The sequence below is a fragment of the Orcinus orca genome, chromosome 2 (genome assembly GCF_937001465.1).
Source record: "Orcinus orca chromosome 2, mOrcOrc1.1, whole genome shotgun sequence".
Taxonomy (NCBI): Eukaryota; Metazoa; Chordata; class Mammalia; order Artiodactyla; family Delphinidae; genus Orcinus; species Orcinus orca.
This window is the reverse complement of record NC_064560.1, coordinates 5,750,591-5,772,866: the sequence shown is the minus strand read 5'-3', so window position 1 is coordinate 5,772,866 and position 22,276 is coordinate 5,750,591. Positions and strand designations below refer to the sequence as shown.

The 22,276-nt window shown below is 43.0% G+C and overlaps 3 protein-coding genes across 3 annotated transcripts in view; 1 reads left to right on the top strand and 2 right to left on the bottom strand.

Moving 5' to 3' along the window:
- Nucleotides 1-11,028, top strand: part of PTER (phosphotriesterase related) — a 30,012-nt gene extending 18,984 nt beyond the window's left edge. Inside the window, 3 exon segments of the mRNA XM_004278603.4 lie at nt 3,725-3,829; nt 3,831-3,857; nt 10,194-11,028. Coding sequence (XP_004278651.3) covers nt 3,725-3,829; nt 3,831-3,857; nt 10,194-10,404 — 343 coding nt within the window. The 3' untranslated portion in view covers nt 10,405-11,028.
- RSU1 (Ras suppressor protein 1) overlaps nt 1-22,276 on the bottom strand; it is a 356,102-nt gene that overhangs the window by 75,376 nt on the left and 258,450 nt on the right. Inside the window, exon 9 of the transcript XR_004476195.2 lies at nt 2,971-3,076. The gene's annotated coding sequence lies outside the window, so the exon portion shown is untranslated. The remainder of the gene's footprint in view (nt 1-2,970; nt 3,077-22,276) is intronic.
- Nucleotides 11,145-21,506, bottom strand: C1QL3 (complement C1q like 3). The gene is made up of 3 exons (XM_033403467.2): nt 20,743-21,506; nt 19,832-20,498; nt 11,145-13,815 (listed from the first exon to the last, which is right to left on the bottom strand). Exons 2-3 carry the CDS (start codon nt 20,417-20,419, stop codon nt 13,636-13,638), a joined length of 768 nt encoding a protein of 255 aa, XP_033259358.1. The 5' UTR covers nt 20,420-20,498; nt 20,743-21,506; the 3' UTR covers nt 11,145-13,635.

Below are 22,276 nucleotides of genomic sequence, written 5' to 3'. Positions count from 1 at the left end.
TGAAAAAAAATTCACATGCATAAATGCAACTTCAGTAGCACCTTGACAATCCCTGGAAGTCATCCAGCTGAATGTCAGTTTAATGTAGTTAAGTCACCTTGTTAGACATTCACGGTGCAAGGTGAGATGCTTTTGTGATGGGGTGTTTTTCTCCATAGGTAAGTGCTGACGTAAGGAATGGAGCAGCTGAGGCGGGTGAATGCTGTCATCACAAAAGGGGCAGCAGGGTCTAAGAACATGGCTTCTGAAGATGAACGCAATTTGCATTTATTCACCACCTTTGGGAAGTTGAGACTTACAAGCTTTTCTGAGACTTAGTTTCCTCATCTATAAAATGGGGATGATCATACTTTTCTCATGTAGTTTTTGTAAAGATTAAATGAGAAAGGGCCGTTTATTTTGCCTGAGGATTATTGTTTTATTTTCTTGCTTCACCTACTTCTCCATCCTACCGCCTCATGAATATCTAATACCAAACTCATTTTATTTTCAGGGCTGTCTTCTGAAAAGTATGTCTGATCATTGACCTACTTTTCCCCATGGATTTTATACTATGTTTCCTCCTTCAATAGGGAGAATTTAAGTGCACTCATATCTTAGTTGCCTTCACACTAATGTTCAGTTATCTAGGGTGTGTCACATCATCAAATGTCACTAATAATAATAATATGTATGTATGTATGTACATACCTGTATGTATGTGTATGTATGTATGTGTGTGTGTGTGTGTGTGTGTACTTGGGAATCTATTGCAGGGATCCTGCAAGAGAAGATGGTGTTTTGGACCAGGAGGGTAGCAGGGGAGGTGGTGACGTATTTGGATTCTGGTCCTATTTTGAAAGTCGAACCAAAAGTCTATCTTGATGGGCTAGATGTAGAGTGACTCAGAGGAAGAAAGAGGACAAAGCTCCAGGATTTTTGGCCTGAGCACTGGATGGATGGAGTTGCCATCAACTTAGTTGGAGCAGCTGGTTTGGGGCAGGACATGAGGGGTTTAGTTCAAGGCATGTTAAGCTTGAGTTGCCTATTAGACAACCAAGTAGAGACGGCAAGCAATTAGGCATGCAGGTCTGAACTTCAGGAGAGAGGACCTCATTATAGAAGACCCTTAATATGTGCCACTTAGTATTTGTAAGAGGCTTAGAGCAACATAAGTCTCCTAGTAAGAAAGTAAGCAATGGTCACAATTAATATAGTTCCTTCTCCTCCTCTGAGCATATTATTAGAAATATCCAAAATACCTGTAATGGTCAAATCCTGTCTATTATATGTCGTTATGCTTTGAGCTACTGATTGAAGACCTCCACAAACTAAGCCTTTCTTACTTTTTTGGATAAGTTCCATTTTTCAAGTGCAGTTTTTGAGGGTACTGCGGGGAGGGAACTACATTTCAAAATAAAAATTAAAACACACAGTGTGCACACAAAGTCAACGTAATTCTGGAAAATGTCCTTTGAGGATAAAATATGTAGCACTGGGACTTCCCTGGTGGCACAGTGGTTAAGAAGCACCTGCCAATGCAGGGGACACGGGTTCGATCCCTGGTCCGGGAAGATCCCACATGCCACGGAGCAACTAAGCCCGTGCGCCACAACTACTGAGCCTGCGCTCTAGAGCCCACGAGCCACAACTACTGAAGCCCGCGCACCCTAGAGCCCGTGCTCTGCAACAAAGAGAAGCCACCGCAATGAGAAGCCCGTGCACCTCAACGAAGAGTAGCCCTCCTCGCCACAACTAGAGAAAGCCCGCGCGCAGCAGCGAAGACCCAACACAGACAAAAATAATAAAAAATTTTAGAAAAGGAAAAAAATACTAAACTTATCTCTTTCCCCTTATGTTATTTTAATTGTGTATATTTCATTTTTAAGCATGGTTCTTTGGGGAAAACAGAATATGTTTACTATAGTAAAACACATATTCTTTTAGCCTAGTAATTTTGGAAGCAAAAATGGTCTCCATGGTAAGAAGATAGAAAAGGAGTGGTATTAATAGAAGGTAGCACAGAGCTAATGTGCATTTTATAGCATAAAGGAAAGACGTTTTTAGCCTCCCTGCCTTAAACAACATCGTGAACTCTAAGTTACGCTCAACGGGTGAACAGAATAAAAACGAGCCAGCTACGATATGGTGGCTGAGTGAAGGTCAAGACCAACTCTCCGGCAGCAGCCCAGGACAGCAGAGCCCTCTCACACTCGGACACAGAGGCTTAATTGGTCCTCCTAGGGTTTGGAAGAGAGGCTTTGAAAATACTTCTGACCCCTTAGAAGCAGATTTATAGACATACAATAGTGCTTTAATGCTTGCATCCTGGCATTGCCAAAGTAATAGGATATCAGAATGGATAAAACCCTAATAAGACAAGGATTATCTGACGTTGCAACTCTTCTCCAAGCCCATCTTGGATCCCAAACAATCACTTCCTTCCTCTAGGTCCTTAACTCCCTTCACACAATGTTTAATGAGGTGTATTTTTTCCTTCACATTTTTTCCATATTGCCTCCTGGTAGGATTTTTTTCTTTCTTTCTTTCCTATTTCTCTCTGTGCTTGAATCTCTACGATGGCATTTTGGGAGTTAATTTTAGGCCTCCTTTTTACTTGTTAGAGTCTCAATTTCTTGAGATAATCTACTCGTTCCAGACTCAATTCTTCTGTCTGTAGCCTGCACTCATCCTATATTTTTCTCCTTTTCCCATTCATTTACACAGTCTTACAAAGAGTGATATTTTTACTATGATCTCTACTGAAGTGAGAAGATAGCCGTAAAATTATCATAAAATAATAAATTCTGTTTAAAAAATAAACACACCAGAACATAAATATCTGTAGGAGTATTGCCCCTCCTTTTTCTAAAAAAAATCGCAATGATATTCACATATGCTTTGGAATTAATTTTAGAACAGATCCTCACAAGAAAATCACCCTGTTACCTTACCTTGGCTTCCTGTTTTATCCAGATCCGTATTACTCACCTAATTCTCCAGTCCTGATGCCAAATTTCCTCTGATAGTTTCCACAGTTCACAGCAGTCCCACTAAGGATTTTCAAAGGAATACGGAGCATATCCTGAAGACAATTCTGAAAAAGAATTACAAAATTGTTTTGGAGATGGCAGCATAATTAAAATGTCTACAGTTCCCAAGTCCTTGAGATGGGAAAACTCCCTTTTGGATGGGAATTTTCCCTAATTTCTGGTAACAAATTGAACTATTTTATAGTCACATCATAAAAGCCAACTTAAAAGTTCTTTTACTTGATTTCAACTACATTCCAGTACATGGTGTGCTTAAAACTTTGAATCTGTCTATGTGAAAAATATGCTCTTGTTTTTTTGTTTGTTTTTGGCCACACCACGTGGCATGTGGGATCTTAGCTCCCCGACCCACCAGGGATCAAATTGGCGTCCCTGCATTTGGAAGCTTGGAGTCTTAACCCCCGGGCCACCAGGGAAGTACCTGGAAAATATGCTCTTAAGAGTTACAATATGGGGCTTCCCTGGTGGCGCAGTGGTTGGGAGTCCGCCTGCCGATGCAGGGGACGCGGGTTCGTGCCCCGGTCCGGGAAGGTCCCACATGCCGCGGAGCGGCTGGGCCCGTGAGCCATGGCCGCTGAGCCTGCGCGTCCGGAGCCTGTGCTCCGCAACAGGAGAGGCCACAACAGTGAGGGGCCTGCGTACCGCAAACAAACAAACAAAGAGTAACAATATGTCTGTCTTATTGTCTCTAGGACTCTCCTTGACAAGAGGGAACTACTGGAGTTGGCTCAACTTGGCTGTTACTTGGAATATGATCTCTTTGGTTCTGAACTTTTCCATTATCAGTTCAACCCGGATGCCCAATGATAATAAAAGAATTGAAAGGTAAACATGATGAAATCTCTCATGGTATTTCCTTTTACCATCTCTTTTGGATTTTCTTATCTGGGTGGGTATTAGCAAAGATTCAGAAAACAGTAAGCAGGCAGAACCAGGGACTTGCAGAGAAAAATATACCAATGCTGTTTCAGGAAGGCAAATCTCTATATATTATTTTGAGGAGAAACTGAATCAGCCTAAGTAGGCAGAAGCTTCGCAAAGCTTTAGTTCAGTGCAGATGGGCAGCTGATAAGAAATACAGACAAAATCTCTGCTCTGACAATAAAAGAACAAAAGACATTTCCCTCTTTTTTACTCTTAACGAAGTAAGCTGTTTCTTTCTCAGGTTGGCCACACCTGAGGTCCTAACCTCCTATAATTAATTTTTGAAATGCTTTACTTAAAATATTCACTAAAGAGGTGACTGCAACGTACAGGCTATAAGTATAATGTCTAAAGGTCAAACATTACATAAAATCCAACCTCTCAAAATTGTCCAATATTTTGGGGGTGAAAGCAAATAATTGTACAAGTCATTCTCTGCAACCGAGTGGAAAATTTCCGGAGTCAAGGCTGGATGCTACCTGGTTTGTCTTTGTTACATGGTGATATGAAGACTGAATGCACCAAGTTAGGGAATGTGGGAGGAGAAATAGATTTGGGATTGACAGGATGACTTTATCTTGGGAATATCGTGTTGCTATCTGGTGGGGCCCTGGGATAAGGGTGTGAAGCTCAGGACAGAGACTTGGACACAAATCTAGACATTGTTGGCTTGCATGTGACAGCTGGAAGCGTGGGAATGAATGAGATCACTCAGAGAAGAGAATGAGGACAGAGCTCTGGTGACCACCAACACTTAAGGGATGAACTCAGGAACAGACCCTCAGAGACAGGTTGAGAAATTTTCAAAGCGTTAAGAATATCAGAGAAATGCATTTTTATGAAAGTTGTTGGACAAGAATACTTAAAGCAGAAGGGCTTGAACACTTTTAATATGTGGCAGATATCAAGTGAGATAAAGACTGAAAAGTATCCATTGGATTTCACAATCAGGAAGTTGTTTGTTTTTTTTTTAATTTTATTTTTGGCTGTGTTGGGTCTTCGTTGCTGCACACGGGCTTTCTCTAGTTGCTGCAAGCGGGGGCTACTCTTTGTTGTGGTGCGCGGGCTTCTCATTGCGGTGGCTTCTCTTGTTGCGAAGCACAGGCTCTAGGCACGCAGGCTTCAGTAGTTGTGGCTCGTGGGCTCTAGAGCGTAGGCTCAGTAGTTGTGGCACACGGGCTTAGTTGCTTGGTGGCACGTGGGATCTTCCTGGACCAGGGCTCGAACCCGTGTCCCCTGCACTGGCAGATGGATTCTTAACCACTGCGCCACCAGGGAAGCCCAGGAAGTTTTTATTTCAGTCAATAAGTGCAGTCTTGGCAGAAAAGGCTTGAGGAACGAGTAGAAGGGGACGAAGAGGACAGAGGCTACTCTTTCAAGAAGCTTGATAGTAAAGGGAAGCAGGGCTGGAGCGCTGGAGCTAGAAGTCCAGACAGGACCAAAGGAAGGTTTTGTTAGGAGACAGAGAGAATGAATCCAGGGAAGTGGTGCCTAATCTACAGGGTCATTATAGAATTTATATGAAATAAAATACGCGGTTTTTAGCTGAGTGTCTGGGGTAGACTATGGAAGTGGTCCGTCAATGTTAACCGAAAAAAAATCTGGACAGGTAAGAGATACAGAGGAAGGTTCCTGAGGAGACAAAGAGATGGAATCTGGGCAGCAAATAGGAAGTTGGTTGAAAGGAGGTATACTGTCTCCATGGAAACGAAAGCAGGTGCGGCAGGTAATGGAGTGAGAGCAGAACGGTGTTTTGGTGAGAGGAACAGGAAACTGAGGACAGATGGTCCCGTGTGATCTCTAGGGCGCCTGTGAAGGAGACGTGGTCATCTCCCGAGAAGGAAGGAATGGATTCAGGGCAGGACCTTGTAGAGGAGGATAAAGGCTGGGAGTGGATGGTGAATGAATGAGAGATACTGTTGTGTGGAAGACCCAGTGGAGGCCAGAGATCATGACTGCATGACTGTCTGCTGGCACCAATGTCCATGATTTGGTGATTATTTTCCTAAAAAATGTTTTGTGTTTTGGTAGTAGGACCAAAGAAATTTTGTGAATAGAAGTAGAAGATGGAGACAGAGAGCTTGAGGGCTGGGATTCTGTCTGACAAACGTGGTTGATATTGGGGGGACCACGGAGGGGTTGAGATGAGGGTCACGAGGTCCAAGCTGGAGGGAAGAAAGTGTAGAGAGAGATGGAGAGATGTCCAGGAATAACATCGCAGGGGAAAATCCCTGGATGCTTGAAGCAAATGGGTGAATACAGATAGTGGAAGAAGGGGAGCGAAAAAGTAGAAGGACGGAACTCCTGGTCAGAGTGGGGAAAGGAAGGTTGAGTGGAAGTGGTTCTCCATGGCGACACGGAGCAGAACAGGGTTCTGACTGTAGAAAACTGGTTGGAATGGGAGCAAAAGCCAAACTGGAGCAGAGAAGTGATGTCCAGAAACTGTGGGGCTCAAGCAGCAGGAGTTCAACACATGTACATTGGGTTTGATGGGGAGGTCTTGAGCCAGTGGCCACAGCTCAGACAGCCTTAGGGTCTTTCCCCCGGGAAGTCTATCTTTACATGTATGCCTTCTACTGTCCCTGTGTACTGGCAGACCTCCTTTCTGAGCTTATTAACAGTAAAATAGGCTTCAAGTTTAATATCATCAGACAGAGTTGATTGACGTTACGGTAGTTTTGTATATAAATATGGAGACACTCAGCTCTACACGAGCAAACTGCTTTGACTGTTCTGACCAGAAACCCTAGGGCTTTTTTTTGTTTTTTTACTACTCAAACCAGTTCTTTGATAAACAGATTTATTGGTTGGTTGGTTTGTTTTGTTTTATGATTTTAATTTCCTTGCCCAGGAGTACCACTCAATACAGGCAAACAGGTTTCCTAAGAGTCCTACTAGCTTGGACCATACTCAGAGGTGAATATTCTCTGGAATTTAAAATGGGGTGCTGTGTAGACCTTCCTCATCTTTCATGACCTCAAAACGATGATTTCCTGATGAATGCCCTCAACACACGTTTTACAATTCATCTTGGAAATAGGAAGTTTGCTCCCAGGACCTGCTTTGTTTCTCTAAGCCCGTTTACGGCAGTGAGCTTTATCTTCTCCACCCCTATGCTTTCCATGACACTCCTAGACCTGAAATAAAATCTGCAGAGGGAGGTCTATGGGGATATGAGCTTTCACTGAGCTAAATGTAAACATTCTAGATGTACGGAAATACATCAAAAAGTATATATATGTGCCTGTGTGTTTGTGTATGTCTATGTATCTGTGTATATATGCATCCTTAATCTTTGTAAATTAAAACCATGCATTAAGTCCCTGGACTCGAGTACGGCTCACGGTAATTACTAAATGACTTTTGGGTTGTGTGTGTATCCCCTTGTCCCTACCTCCTGGGCGCCTGATTTTCATCATTCATCAGCAGTCCTTCTCTGAGCCTCAGTAATCTCAAAGCTTTGAAGTGCAAGAACAGAGAAGCACGCTTCTGCCTACCTCTGGTTTTCAGCACCAGAAATTCTGTGTCTAACACCTGTTTTCAATCTTATGCTCCATTTCTCAATCTTATTATATCTCTGCCTTTTCACACTTTGTAGTCTCTCTCTAATATTTGTTTGCAAAACACTAACTCATTTGTATTGCTATAATTACTGTGATTTTTTGTCTTCTCCTCTGTATTGGTTCCTTCCTTCTGGCGGTCTCTCTCTAAATACTGTTCTTCTACACAATGGCGCAGCATATGAGACGATCTCTTATTTTAGGAGTGACCAGGCAGTTTTCCTGATAGTCAGGATATAATTATGTGTCTAGAGCCAGAACATTCTCTTTCTCATGAGATAACTAGTCTCCAGATTCTTGACTTAATGAGTTCTAAGGGTTCCCATTTTGAAATGAGTATCTGTCCATACTACTGCGCAATTCAGTGGCTTTGTGCTTCAGGATATGACACAGGCCTCTTACCGGAATTTGTTTACACAAATGTGCCTCTGTAGTAATAAGATACCTCTTTTTCTCAGACAAGGAAAAGAGACAAAAATGTTGAGAAATGCTCAGAAAATACACAGGGGAAAGTGTACCCTAAAATTTCCTGTAAGGTGATACTCCTTTTCAGTTGCGGATCAAGGTTTGTCACACTATGTTTCAGCACTGTGCATGCATCTGTCAAATCTTTCTCTTTTTTCATAAACGATCATATAACTGCCTTAAATAATTCCCTTAAAGAGAGTTCGTTCCACAAGTAACTTCAGATCAGGACTTTTGGACATTATACAAATCTTAGAGAGGCAGGTAATGCCCTACCCCTATAGAGGGGTAGGTAGGCATATAGGGAATTCAGAGGTAGGGGATTAAGAGATATAAACTATTATGTATGAAATAAGCTCCAAGGATATATTGTACAACATAGGGAATAGAGCCAATATTTTATAATAACTATAAATGGAGTATAACCTTTAAAACTTGTGAATCACTATACTGTACATCTGTAACATATACTATTGTACATCAACTATACTTCAATAAAAAGAAAGAAAGAAAGAAGCAAATAATGGTGGTGGCACAGCTAGCACTCTAAGTATTCTTAGGACACACATGAGGTACGTGTGATGTGAATGCAGATTTCTAGACAAAACACCCAGGTTGGCTCTTTTCTGGCATTCCTTTGGCCTGCAAACATAAGATCTAATCTTGAAGTATAATTTCTTTTAAAATGTATGTTCTCAGAGGGCAAGGCTTTGTGCTCGAGTTTTTTGATGCAGTGGCCCACATTTTGCTTGCTGTAGTAGTTATTAAATATGACTCATGCACTAGAATGCCGAGAAATGCTACTGAAACAAAAAAGATACCTTTCAAATAATTAGCCCTTGGCGGAAGGCGCTACCCATCCATCTAGATCCATTTGGAAATCTAGGGATCGACAAGACAAGACAGAAAATGCCAGAGAACAGCCATGGTCTCCAAGCTGCATCTCCTGCCATCAGAGACCCATGGAAGTCACGGCAGACACTGCCCAGGGTCCAGACCTATACAGATGGTGGCTGTCAGAGGTGACCGACTCACATTACAGATTACAGCACTTAACAAAGCCAAGAGGATTAGATGTTTAGACAATAGGCAGGAAGCCATTCTGTAGTCAACTGACTATAAATTTAAAGGAACAGCTCATTATTTATAGCAATCTTAATGAAATGGAAGGAAGAAAGAGTAAATTTTTATTGGCCAATTTAATCCAATGCTCCCAGACTACTACTAAGTCAAAATTCCCATCGGCTTCAAAAGGAATAGCGCAGAGGGACCGTAACTGACCTTTTAAAAATGACTAGCAATCTAAAATATGACACAAATGAACCTGTCTACGAAACGGAAACAGACTCACAGACATAGAGAACAGACTTGTGGTTGCCAAGGGGGTGGCGGGTGGGGGAGGGATGGATTGGGAGTTTGGGTTTAGCAGATGCAAACTATTACACAGAGAATGGATAAACAACAAGGTCCTACTGTATAGCACAGGGAACTATATTCAATACCCTGTGATAAACCATAATGGAAAAGGATATGAAAAAGAATATATATATGTATAATGGGGTCACTTTGCTGTACAGCAGAAATTAACATAACACTGTAAACCAACTATACTTCAATAATAGTTAAAAATAATTTTTAACTTGATAGTTAAAAAATAACTATCAAGCTCATCATATGCCCTTCATTTTCAAACCAACTGATTTTACTCTCAGAATGTTCTACTTGTACAAGGATTCCTTTTGTTTCCCTATTTTTAATCACAAACAGTCGTCGATTTTATTTGCTAGGAGAAAAAGGAGAGACAGAGAGAATGAAATCTGAAAAATGGGTCGACTAAGCGAGGCATTTTAGAATGGAGAGCTGGGTACAAATCCAGAATAAAGTTATTTAATAAAATGCTAAAGTGGCCGCTTATGCAAACTGGCGCGTCCTGTTAGAAGCTGTGTCTAATGCAGGACTGCCAGGCATCGTCATAAATATCACAAGCTGGGGATTTCTGTGTGCAGGGAATAAGGATCATGTTCCTACTAGGGTGCGGTAATATCTTTATCATCACCACGCAATATTTATTAAGGGTCTCCCAGGACACGTGCCGCAAGGGAAGACGGTATCTTTATGACAACACAGTAGGTTTATGAGTAAAAAGTTTAAGGCACCCTGAAAACTGTAAACGTGAGACCGATGCCATATAATGAGTTAACATTTTTCACAGGGTACGTCTTCTGGTGGATGAGGGCTATGAAGGTCGGATTCTGATGGCACATGACATACACACGAAGCATCGGCTGACGAAATACGGAGGTCACGGCTATTCTCATATACCTACCAACATTGTTCCTAAAATGTTGTTTAGAGGCATAACTGAGGCTGCACTTGATAAGATACTGATAGAGAACCCCAAGCAATGGCTAACTTTCAAATAGGACGGTTGTTCTGAATTCATACCTTGAGCATAAAGCTTGCAGGGAACAGACAGGGATTTCAAACCCACTGTGAGATATTAATCAGAGCTACACTGGACTGACAGAGCATTTCCCTTTTAGGAGAATTAGAAGACTTCTGCCTTCTCAGAAACTGGCTATTACATCTGTACCTTTAGGGAGTTACTGAGCCTAATTAAGCCCTATTGTTTTTCCTTAACAAAATAAAGACAAAAGTACCCATATCCAAACAACGATTTACAGTCTACATCCCCTTAGTGGAGTTTTGCTTCCTTTTGTTTTGTTTTCTTAATCTGTCACCAGCACTGCATGAGAAAATTTAAAGTGTTTCTAGTTAAATTACCCCTTTCTGGAGCAATCTAATGTTTCCTGTAATATTGATGATTCTACTAATTATCCTGCTCACTCCTTTAATTAATGCTTAATGATTAATATGGCACTACAAAATAGCTTCTGCAGCAAGGGGAGTTAAATTTTGAGACTGTTTTTTCAAAAGATACTGTAATATAATTACCAACTCACAATGGTAAAAATATTGTGGAAGGTTAATTATATGCTGTTCACCTATCTATATATACTGATAATACATCAGTTTTGTTGCCTGTGGCTTTCTGGTATCCAGTTTTCCTATAAATTTTGTTGTGTTTTGAAAAATTTGTACAAGGGGACATGAACACATGACATAGTACTCAATTAGAAAAATTCAATCATAAAAGTCAAAATATATTACATAATATAGTTTAATGGATCATTACATTTATAGTAACAAAGGCCACAATTTAATTAATAATATAGAATGCAAAAAAAAAAAAAAGAGAAATGTTTGCCTTATGTATATTCTCTTTATTTCCTTTACCTTTTATTTGTCTTTCCTTGGGCCTGAACAGAGAAAATAACGCTTACTTATCTGAAGAAAATGTCAGATCTATTAGAAGTGACAGTCTGATTCTAGAGCCAACTCTTTAAAAGACACCCAGCCCTGATGTTTTGTGTAAATAAAGCCTTTTTAAAACTCTCATTGACCTGTTCTGCTGTTTATAAGCTAATCTTTTGGTTGAATCCTTTGCTATGATTTGTTACCTAAAAAAAAATCTCCAAACCCTTACTGCTAATTCCTCTTTGATAAATACATATTGTTAAATGGAAATAAAATCCACTGCAATTCCTTTAAGAGTTATCTTACATATTAGAAAGGCCAAATAGAATTAGCCATTATTCTTGATAAACGGGCTTACATGTTTTTAATCATATAAATCATGAGAGTTACTCAGACCAAGGCATTTAAACCAAGCAAACAGCACATTCAGATGGGAACACCAGGCATAACTCTTTTGGAAAGTTGAGGTTGGCTAAATAAAAGATATTTCCATGGATCAACGATGATCAAGCTTTCTGTGTATTAGAACAGAAAGTATCCAAGAGGAATGAGCCAAACAGAACAAACTAATTCCTTTAAATGAAAAAAATGCAAATGTCTTTCGCCAGTAAAACAGGCAGATTTTTCAATCTCTGTTTTTGAAATCTACTTCTCAAAGAGTCTTCAAAGGCACCTGAGAGTGGAACAGATTTTTCATTGTAATAGTGGAAGCTGTCTGATAGTTAGGACGTATCAACATGCATTTTAAATCTTTTTCTTAGATTAAAGAGATGGCTTTTGGCAGTGTACTTTAACCGGAGAGGAAGGATTTGCACTACTCTCAAAATCTACTTTACTGTCAGCTTCGGTCCACCTGAGAAAAAAGAAAAACGTTGCTCATTCAAATGCATATATTTCATAAACACTGCAAAGGACAGCTACTTCATCTCTGCAGTCCTAACAGCAACAGTCGGCCACAGAACGCAGTGAAAGTATTGATTGGCATATGGTAATAAAGAAGCCACAGACCTCTAATTTACAGACACATGATTTCCGGGGCATTTTAACCTAATAAAATTTAATTTTCTGGATAATTCTTAGAAGTCATCTAAATTATTTTGCTACTTCATCTATTTTTGTCTTCCAAAATATATTTCAATCCAAGATAAGTCAAATAACTTATACACGTTTGTGTGTGTGCCTACACGTACACTTCTTTAAATTAAATTTTTGGGGCTATACAGCCATTGTGCCTATGGTCTGAAGCCATACATATATTTCATCTAACATATATATATGTACACATACATATATATATGTAGCAGGTTATTTGTATAAAATATATACACTTTATTGTCGTATTGGTTATATGTGAAATTGTTCACGTTGAAATAACCTCAGGCCATGACTTGTAGTAACTATTTGAAGGCCTTACTTAGTGTCCCCTTGGTGACGCATGCACCAGCGCAAATTAAACCTATATGAGTTGGGTTACGAATAATCTTTTGTTCCAAAGAAGGCAAAAGCCTCAGTCTGATTTAACACTAAAGAATAAATTTCTCTGACTTTCCAAGTAAACCTAAATGCATTCTATTGACAAACTGGACACAGGGGGATTTTTCTAAATACCATACGTAATTACACATTTACACACTTAGAGGGTAATCCTATGATACAAGTTCAATCTCTACTTTTAAAGACTATCACCCGAAAAGAGAGGAAAGAAGATTCCTAAGAAAAAGAATGTGAAACATGATCACAGGCTTGGGAATTCCCTCAAATCCAGAAAATTCCAGGTTAAGGCTTAAAGTTGAATCATTCCCAGGTCTAGCTCTAAAGTTAACAGGAGTACAAGGCAGACAATTTCTTTGGGGACAAAGCAGCATTATGTCAATGAGACCTCCTCCTGCAGGGTAACAATCATTCTTCCCTACACTATGAATGGACCCCGAGTATCATAATAAGCAGGTAAACTCACAAGAACCAAAGCTGACATATGGATAAGAGCAGCAAGATCACAGTACACCAAAGTATCATATATATGGAAGAAATAATTCAGTGTCTTAGATTTTTCTATAAAAATTTGTGATCTATATAGGACTTCATTCACATCGACACGAACAATAGGAATATTTGCTTTGGCGGTAGTGATCAACATCTGCTTATCTTGCTTTTAATATTTTTTTTTACATAATGTTTCTGAGTATACAGATGTGAGTCAGGTAGCATTTGAATTCCCCACATACACACAGCTGAGGCGCCCCGCATCCGGCATCCCCTGGGGTCCTCGATTCACTGACGTTAGCCACACGAATCCAGTGTCCAAACTCAGAGTAATAAGCTTAGTTTTTGCATGATCAGTCAGCATAGATAATAAATCCCGAAAATGTGCTGTATTTGTTGTTGTTTCCTCCGTGGGCTTTCCCACCATCTAATTTGATGTAGACTTCGTCTCCTGGCTCCAAATGAAGAACCACACTATTGCTCGCATAGTCGTAATTCTGATCGGCGTCTTGGGCGATCGCGCTAGCACGCACCTGCGTGAAACAGACAAGAATTAGAATTTGTAAGAGAGAATTCTCAGGCTTTCTTTTTTTTTAAAATATCTTTATTGGAGTATAACTGCTTTACCATGGTGTGTTAGTTTCTGCTTTATAACAAAGTGAATCAGTTATACATATACATATGTTCCCATATCTCTTCCCTCTTGCGTCTCCCTCCCTCCCACCATCCCTATCCCACCCCTCTAGGTGGTCACAAAGCTCAGGCTTTCTTTTCTTTCTTTCTTTTTTTTTTTTTTTGTCATTCACACAGCATCATAAGCAGACTGGCTGCCATGGCACTGAATTTAGCACAGCCAAGTCCACCTTGGCCTTGGGGCTTTATGAGGATATCTTTGTAACAGTTTCAACTATGTTATTGGAAAGGAGAAAATAGTGCTTTCCTGAAGGTGATTCTAACAGTCTTTGTTTTTCCTATATGTGGTAAGCAATGCATACCACTCTATTCTCTTCCTAAATCATGACTTTTTCTAATTCCTTGTGACTCTGTGCTTCCCAAATCCAATCACTTCTTGAAATGGCCACTTTTTTGCATTTTAATGAAAGCCAAGCAGGAATATCCTAACCAGCTGTTTGAGTGCAGAAGTTCAATCCGAATTTCTGTTGGTCCCCACGATTATTAGAAAATTGAGATCCACAGTACGTACAGACTCAAAGAAATCCCACTCCTGTAACTCTACTATACAGGAAGCAAAAAAGAAAAATCATTTTGATTTTGGGCTTTCGAAATCTAATTCAAGGAGAAGCCCCTGTACCCAAAGCTTAACTCAATGAAACATCTTTGGTTTAAAAGTCTTCAGAGTTCTTTTTTCTCTTTGTGCCTTTTTATCGCTTAATTGTGATGTGTGTACGTAAATAAGCTATTTAATTTCAACACATCTACAAGTTATAGAAGGAACTACATTTCTATAATTTGAAGTCTCTAAAATTTCTAAATTCTTTTGAATGATCTCATTGAATACCCTTTCATATTGAGGTGATTCTAAATGTGTGGTTTGCTTTGAGGATGGAGGTTGGCTTCTAATCCACTCAGGTTGAGCCTGTGATCTCATTAGTGAGCTGACAGACATTTGCAAACAGTCCAATTGCCCACCCATCATATCAAGTAATATGGACATTCTGTCACATCCTCAACTCCAATTAGGCTTCATATCCGTTTAGCTCTATTTTGATTCTGACTTGGAAAAAATTTTTTCAATAGGCAGACGTGTACTTGATTTATTTCAGTAAAACATCTACTTTGTGGCTTGTTTCTCTTCCACTGTAATGATATTTCTCCGAATAACACAGCAAGTGATTTAGTGGTTTTGTAAACCTGCACTACGTAATAATGCATGACTTGGGGTGCAATATGTGAGATTTTATCACTTGGCAAAATGAGAGAAATGAGACATCAAAATTTAAATGACTGGTTTTCAAATTAAATTTTCATGTGGTACGTTCTCACATTAATGCTGAAATGTTAAAAAAGGAGAAGACTCTTTGACACTGCTGAACTTGTAAAGTAATTTGAGTAGTATTTAAAAAATTTATTCCTGGCTATCATATAGCAAAAGGAGAAAAGGGCTTAAAAGATTCAGAATTTCTTAACATTGTGCTGACACTCATAAAATGAAAGCAAAATATAATTACGCTCACAAGCACTGACTTAAATGTATACACCGACTTGGTGAGTTGATCTGTTTTGACCATTAAGTAATAATACAATTTAATGTCATAATATTTCCTAGGAATTAATCACTCGTGTATAGGAGTTGGATGCTTTGATTCATTAATTTCATCTCATCATTAGTTCCCAGGGAAAAAAAAATCTACAAGGAGAAAGAACCGTACTCTTAGGACCTGATTTTTTTCTTAATGTGTGGATTTTTAATGGGTGAGAAAAATTAAAATATAAAATACTAGTTAGCTATATTAGTAATATATTAACTAATTATCAATCTATGATATACTTCTCACCTATGATTAATAACCAGACACACATTTTTATTTAGTGCTTTAGGTATTTAGTATTAAGTTCTATGGGTATTACGCTTTAACACTGTTTTCTACATGAGGGCATTTGGGAACTGGGGTTCATTAAAATCACTTGATTTAGAGAAAACAGTCTTAAATATATATATATATACATATATATATATATATATATATATGTGTGTGTATATATAAAATGCAATTTTTATCCCGTGGGATATAACCACGAGCCCACAAAATTGTTAGCATTTTTATTCAGTAGGTGTTACCACAAAACCCTGCAAATGCATTATTACGATCCCACAGACTGGAAGGTTACCCTTATGGTTTTCACTTCCTTTGTTGGATAAAGCCAGTGTGATTGCTTTTTAATGAAAGTGATTCTCTAAGATTTGAACCATAAGACTCTCCCAATTAAAATACCTGCCATACTCCAGAGTACCTCGCGTGATTTTAGCATGCCCGCTCACCTGATCACACTCTAAAGGTATAATGGGACTTGAAATTTCAAGCTGTAGTATCCAGCCCAGTAACTTCCAACAATTCTTCCTTTAAGCCATCAGACTATTGAGGAAAGTAATGCGTCCACCCTGGAGGCTATTTTCAGGTTCCTAAATGTACACAGATTTCAGCCTTTTCTCTGACGATACGATGCATCCGTTCCTTAGCCCGATATACCCATTTCTACCTAAATGTACTCTAATACGTTTCCATCTCGTAAGTTAACTATTTAGATTCTGCTGATCTTTGGTGCACGTTTCACAGCCCCTAAAAAGATAATTCATTTGACATTTCATTAATCTTGCTAATAAATGAATAACAGCCCGCAAACTGTCTTGTTTCCAGTATATGTCATGTTCAATGGTGCCATAACTAATAAATTCTTAGAGTAAAAACTAGTCTTTAATTATTTTATAGTTCTAACCTTAAGCCAGTTTTAGTTTTTATTAGACTGGCTTATTAGAGTGGTATTACAGTGATTGGATTCAAATAGCAATATTTTTTATTCAGGTTTCCTGCTAAATGTATACAAACATTTAAAAAAATATTTCCAGTCTCTATGGAAAGCTATTTGAGTCCAACTTTTGCCTTTAATATGCACTGTCATGGGCTTTTTAGACATGGTAAGATTAAATTTAGGTTGATGGTTTTCTGGGGAATCTGAGAACCGTGGTCCTTTTAGTGCTGTGTTTGTGAGAATGTAATAGGCTATGCTGCCTTAGCGTTATCTTATTAGGGAGGGTTTGTCATTAGAGACAATATTTATGGTAACATTTGCTAATTTAATTAATCGCTACTGATGCTCTCATAATTTCATTCTCATTGTACTTCTGTGGAATCATAAACAAAAGGTTAAGTGGCGCATCAGGTTAATTTACTGGCCTTTGATGTTTCCATCTGTGATCCTGCATTCAAACACAAAGCATAAATAAAATGGTTCTCATGTGGTTATCGTCCAGAGGCATTCCTCTATCCTAGAGTGAACTGCATTTTTAGTTTAATTTTTCTGTGCTTCCCAAATCCACTTAATCCATAGAACATTACGCTGACATGGATCTCTGAGTTTCTGTTTTATGAAAACAAATTAGGTCAGCTCAGAGGGGGGAACTGCCTGCCAACTAAGAAGTGATCAGACAAGAGCAAAATTGAAAATCAAGGAAAAACTCTTTCTTTAATATTAATTAAAAAAGGATTTGTAAAGACTTCTCATCTGCAACGCCTGCAGACCAGACTTTACAAAACAGTTCTATTCTAGATATAGAATTCCTTAACAGTAATATTGCAATAACCATTTTGCAAAACAGTCCGTGCCGAACTCGAAAATATATCGTTTTCTACTATATTTGTTTTTCTGAATAACTTGTTGCTCACCTTTTGTAGAAGTATCAGCTTAATATGCCAATGCAAAGCATGAGACATTTTAAGGTCAGCTGTTGTGCCTTTTTTTTTTTCTTCCCCCTCCATCCTCATAGAATGTACATGCTAGGATGATACAAAGACGCATGCTACACTCCAAACAATGAAAAAATTTTTAAAAAACCAAAATGCACACAGAAGACGTACATGGAATGGTTTCCTTGGACTCTTTACCTGGGCCTCAGCATCAACATTTAAACTAATTGAAACGTACTGTTCCCTAGCTTTTCATGCAGTTGCAATCTCCACAGACTTAAAGAAGTGTGCTTTTATACACTGATAAAACTTGAATCTTATTCTATTTGAATTAATACCTCTGAAAACAATCTCTCCAGCCTGACAGTATCTGCCAGACGTAACCTTTGAGTCAGAAGACAGCCAATTTGTAAATAAATGGGTGCCTCATCACTGCCTGCTGAGGGGCTGTTCACAAGTCATTTTGTTAGGGTGACACAATAGCTCTATTTTGGTACAGTGCGTCATGGCCTTTTTAGCCATTTACCTATAACTATCCCACTGCTCTGTGAATAATTTTTATTTATCTTAATATTATTTTCGTGTATAAGAACTATAATAAACAACCCTGTCAGTGCCTCCTGGTGGCCATTTTTCCTCTTTTTGTTCTATGTGACCTTAGGGTCCCTTAAGCTACTTACTTCTGAATTCCTTTAGAAGTGAGGGGTGGTAGGTAGCGGGAGGGACAGGATATTTTGTCCTTCCTCTTATACGTTTAGGGTATTTGTCTTTCACTTTGGAAGAATTCTGACACTGTGAATTAGGACTTTGGAATAAATTCTGCTTTTAATGTTGCTAATAGAAACCTGGGTTACAGCTAGAAAGGTCTGAATTCGAGGGAGAAGTGACCTGAAGCCGGAGAGCCCTTGTAAAATCACAGCTGGCCACGGCAGGGTGGGGGGGCCACTCCCTGGACCACCCAATAAGCAAAGTTGAAGCCCAGGCATTCAACCCAGGCTGCAGGCTGCAAGGTCTCCCCCAGCGGCTGCTGATTCAGCGCCTGCAGAGGGTCTGATTACACTTTGAGGTAATTACAAATATTATTTTTCTCCCCCGATGAAGAGATGGGACACACTTTGGTTTTGCAATGACCGCGAATTTCTCAAGCAAACGGGGAAGTGGCCCCAGCATAACACTGCAGACCAGTGGCCCTTGTGGCAGCGCCGGTCATCTCGGCTCAGGAGAGCAGGTCCTCTGGCCGAGGGCTGATCTGAGGCTATTTCACAGCCAAGGCCAAGGCCACTGCCGCCTGTGAGCAAAAGGCTGGGTTGGAAAGACCCTCACGCAGGCGCCCTGGGGCTCGCTGGCAGTGAGGCCCAGAGCCCCGGGGCTGGGCTCTTCCGCCCGGCCTCCCGACCACCTGCCCGTGCGCCCTCCGCCTCCAGCCAGTGGAGTTTGGGTTCTGTGTCTGCGAGCGTGCTTTACGGCACAAACCCAGAGTCTCAACTTTTCCTTTTGTTAGCAGCACTCATTACATCTCCCCCTTCTTCAGCTGAAATCTAAAGCAGAGTTTTTGCATCTCGAATCTGACTATCTGTGAGTTTCCCGGGTCTGGGACCTTGCGACCGCCGGCCCCGTGGTTCTGCCTCGGTCTTGGACGCGCCCGGCTCGGACTCACTCCGCGCCCCTTCTTTCTCCCTTGGGCCCCGGTCTTTCTCCCCCGGGTTTGTCACCCTGGCACGCCCACTCCTGGCTCCCCCAGCCCTCCCATCCCCGCCAGGGCCTGACAGTGACCCCGCACGGCTGAGAACCCCGCAGCCGGGGGTCGCTCGCTGCTCCGGGACTCCCCGCGGTGCACAAACTGTCCCGGGGACCGAATCCCGGCTTCCACCCCTCGGGGGTCGCGCGCACCAAGTGCAGGTCCCGGGCTCGGGAACCACAGTTTCCAGGCCGCCGGGCGCTCTTTGGCGTACGACCCCAGCCTTCCCGGGGTAGAACGGCGTTGCCCCTCGCTCTCGGCTCCCGGGAGCGGGGCTGCCGCGCCCTTCCTCCGCGGGCTCCCACCCCCGTGCCCGGGGTCTCCTCCCTCTCGCCTGCACCTTCCCGCGCTCCCTCCCCGCCCTCCCCGCCGCCTGCCCGCGCTCACCTGGTTGTTTTTGCAGAGATCGGCCCACATGCTGGTGCCATCCCCTCCGCGCATCAGGACGTGGTAGGTGAAGAAGTAGATGCCCGGGATGGAGCAGGTGAACTTGCCCGTGGTGGGATCGTAGTGGTTACCGAGGTTGGTGACCACGTCGTCGAACTTGAGCACCTCGTAGCCTTCGTGCTGCCGCTTGAGGCCGGCGTAGAAGGCGATCTTGGGCACCGTGCTGTAGGTGGCGGCGCTGATGGCCCCGGCCGCGTTCAGGCCGGGCGCCCCGGGAGGGCCCGGCAGGCCTTGGCGGCCGGGCTCGCCCTTCTCGCCCGGCGGGCCCGCGGGGCCCGGCGGCCCGGGCTCACCGGGGGGCCCCCGCGGGCCCGCCTTCCCGGGCCTGCCTGCCTCGCCTTTGGGGCCCTGGATGAAGGTGGGCAGGGACTGCATGAGGCCGCGGTCGGGCGTGGCGGCCGTGCTGGGCGCCTTGGTGCCCCCGTAAGGGTCGCAGACCATGCGGCAGGTGCCCAGCATCTCGTAGTGCGCCGACGTGCCGGCCGAGCTCACCAGCACCGGGATGAGAACGACCAGCAGAAGCACCATCACCACCCCCAGCGCCCCGGCGGCGATCAGGCGCCTCCTGCTGCCCACCAGCCGGCTCAGCGCGGGGCGATCCTCTTGTCTGCTTTTGGACAAAATTTTGAAGGTTGGGCGGGGACCTCCTCAGAGCCGAAAACAGCCCCCTGCGAACCCCGAGTCCCCTGGGCGGGCGCGCGCGCCGGCCGCTCCTCGCCTGCTCTCGCTCCCCCCCAGCCGAGGCTGCGGCTGGGGAGGGAGCTCGGACGCCCGGCGACTTGCGCGCAAGTCCCCGAGCAGGGGGTGGGGTGCGCGGGGCGCCCTCTCGCCGCCCGCGAGCCCCTTCGCACCTGTGGCTGCCGCCGGCGCCGGCGCGGCCCCCGGGAGGGCAGAGCCGCCGCAGCCCCTCGCGCTCGCCGGGGCCGCTCACACTTTTCCGCCGCCGCCCGCGATCGACTTTGCCGGTTTTGCCGACTGCGCCAGTTCGCACCAACTTTCCGTCTGAAGTTGCCTTTTTCTGCCTCCTTTCGCTCGCTGGGATCGCCCTCCTCCTGCCTTTTTTGTTTTTGTTTTCTTCTTTTCCTCCTCGGCAACCACCAGAACTCTAATAGATGCGCATCCCCCAAACCCCGCGCCGGGCGTGCGAGCTCAGGCCAGGCGCCCCCCGGGGGCGCGGAGCGGCGGCGCTGGGCACCGGCGGCTCGGGGAGGCTCCGGGCTGGAGCGGAGGGGCTGGCGGGCAGCGGCGAGCGCCTCACCGCCGGGAGCGGAGCGAGAGAGAGACTGAACGCAGAATTCTGCCTGGGTACCACCTGCCAGGAGAAGAGGAGGCTGACAAACGCGCGCCGGAGCAATTTATAGGCACCCAAGGCGCAGAGGAAGGGGAGCCGCTTTGGCATCTCATTGCGGCATCTGCTCTTCTCATCCCACTCAAAGGGAGTTTGGCATTACTCTGACAATGTGGGATTTTTCCCCCCCTCGGCCTCTCTTCTCCCCCCACCCTCTGCACATGGATGAACAGTGAGATTCTGAATACTCCCTTGCTGAGCCCAGCCGATGGCGGCGCTCTCGCTGGACAGATGGGGGTGGGGAGTGAGACAGACGTGCTGTAGCCTTCAGCACTCAAGAGTCACACCTAAGTCCCCTGTTTCCCCACTGCCTGCAGCCCCAGTCGGAGGGTGCAGTTGAAGGTTGAAAGGAGGGTGGCTGGGTCGACAGCATTTCTCTAATGGCTCACCCACCATCAGCGTTTCAGGTGTTTGTTCAAAATGCCACTTTTAACATAAGGAGAGCCCTCTAGAATTTTCCAGATGGTAGATGTGATTTTTTTTTTTTTAACCTTATGGTTTTCCTCACCAGCCTTCCAAAATGAAATAAGATGTTTCCCAGAGAACAGTAAGGTGTGTTGAAGAGACAAAGGCCGCTTCTCAATGATTTAAATGAACGTGCCCACCGCATCAAAGCGGGGAAGGGCTGCTTCTTTCTACTAACGCTGCAGATGGTGGGTGTATACATACGAACACTTATTTACAGGCTTACAATTCTAGCAGCCTTTCAGGAGATTCAGCCACTGACCTAAGCTGCATTACTTAAAGGTGCCACAGGCATGAGAAATAGGCACTTGTCAAGATGCCTTCAAAAGTCTTCAGATAAAGCAAGCAGCTTTCACCGAAGTACTGAGCAAGATATTTTCCTAAGGTATAGAAAGAGTCCTGTAAGTTTAGGAGCATATCTCCCGCGTGTGTCTTGGGGGAGGGGGAACAGAAGCAAAGTATGAGAGAGGAGAGCTCCCATCTGCCGTGGCAAACAGGAGAAGGAACAGGCTGGATTTATAATATTAACGGAAAGCCCCCGGAGTAGCTGTGAGGCAAGGTATCCCACCAAC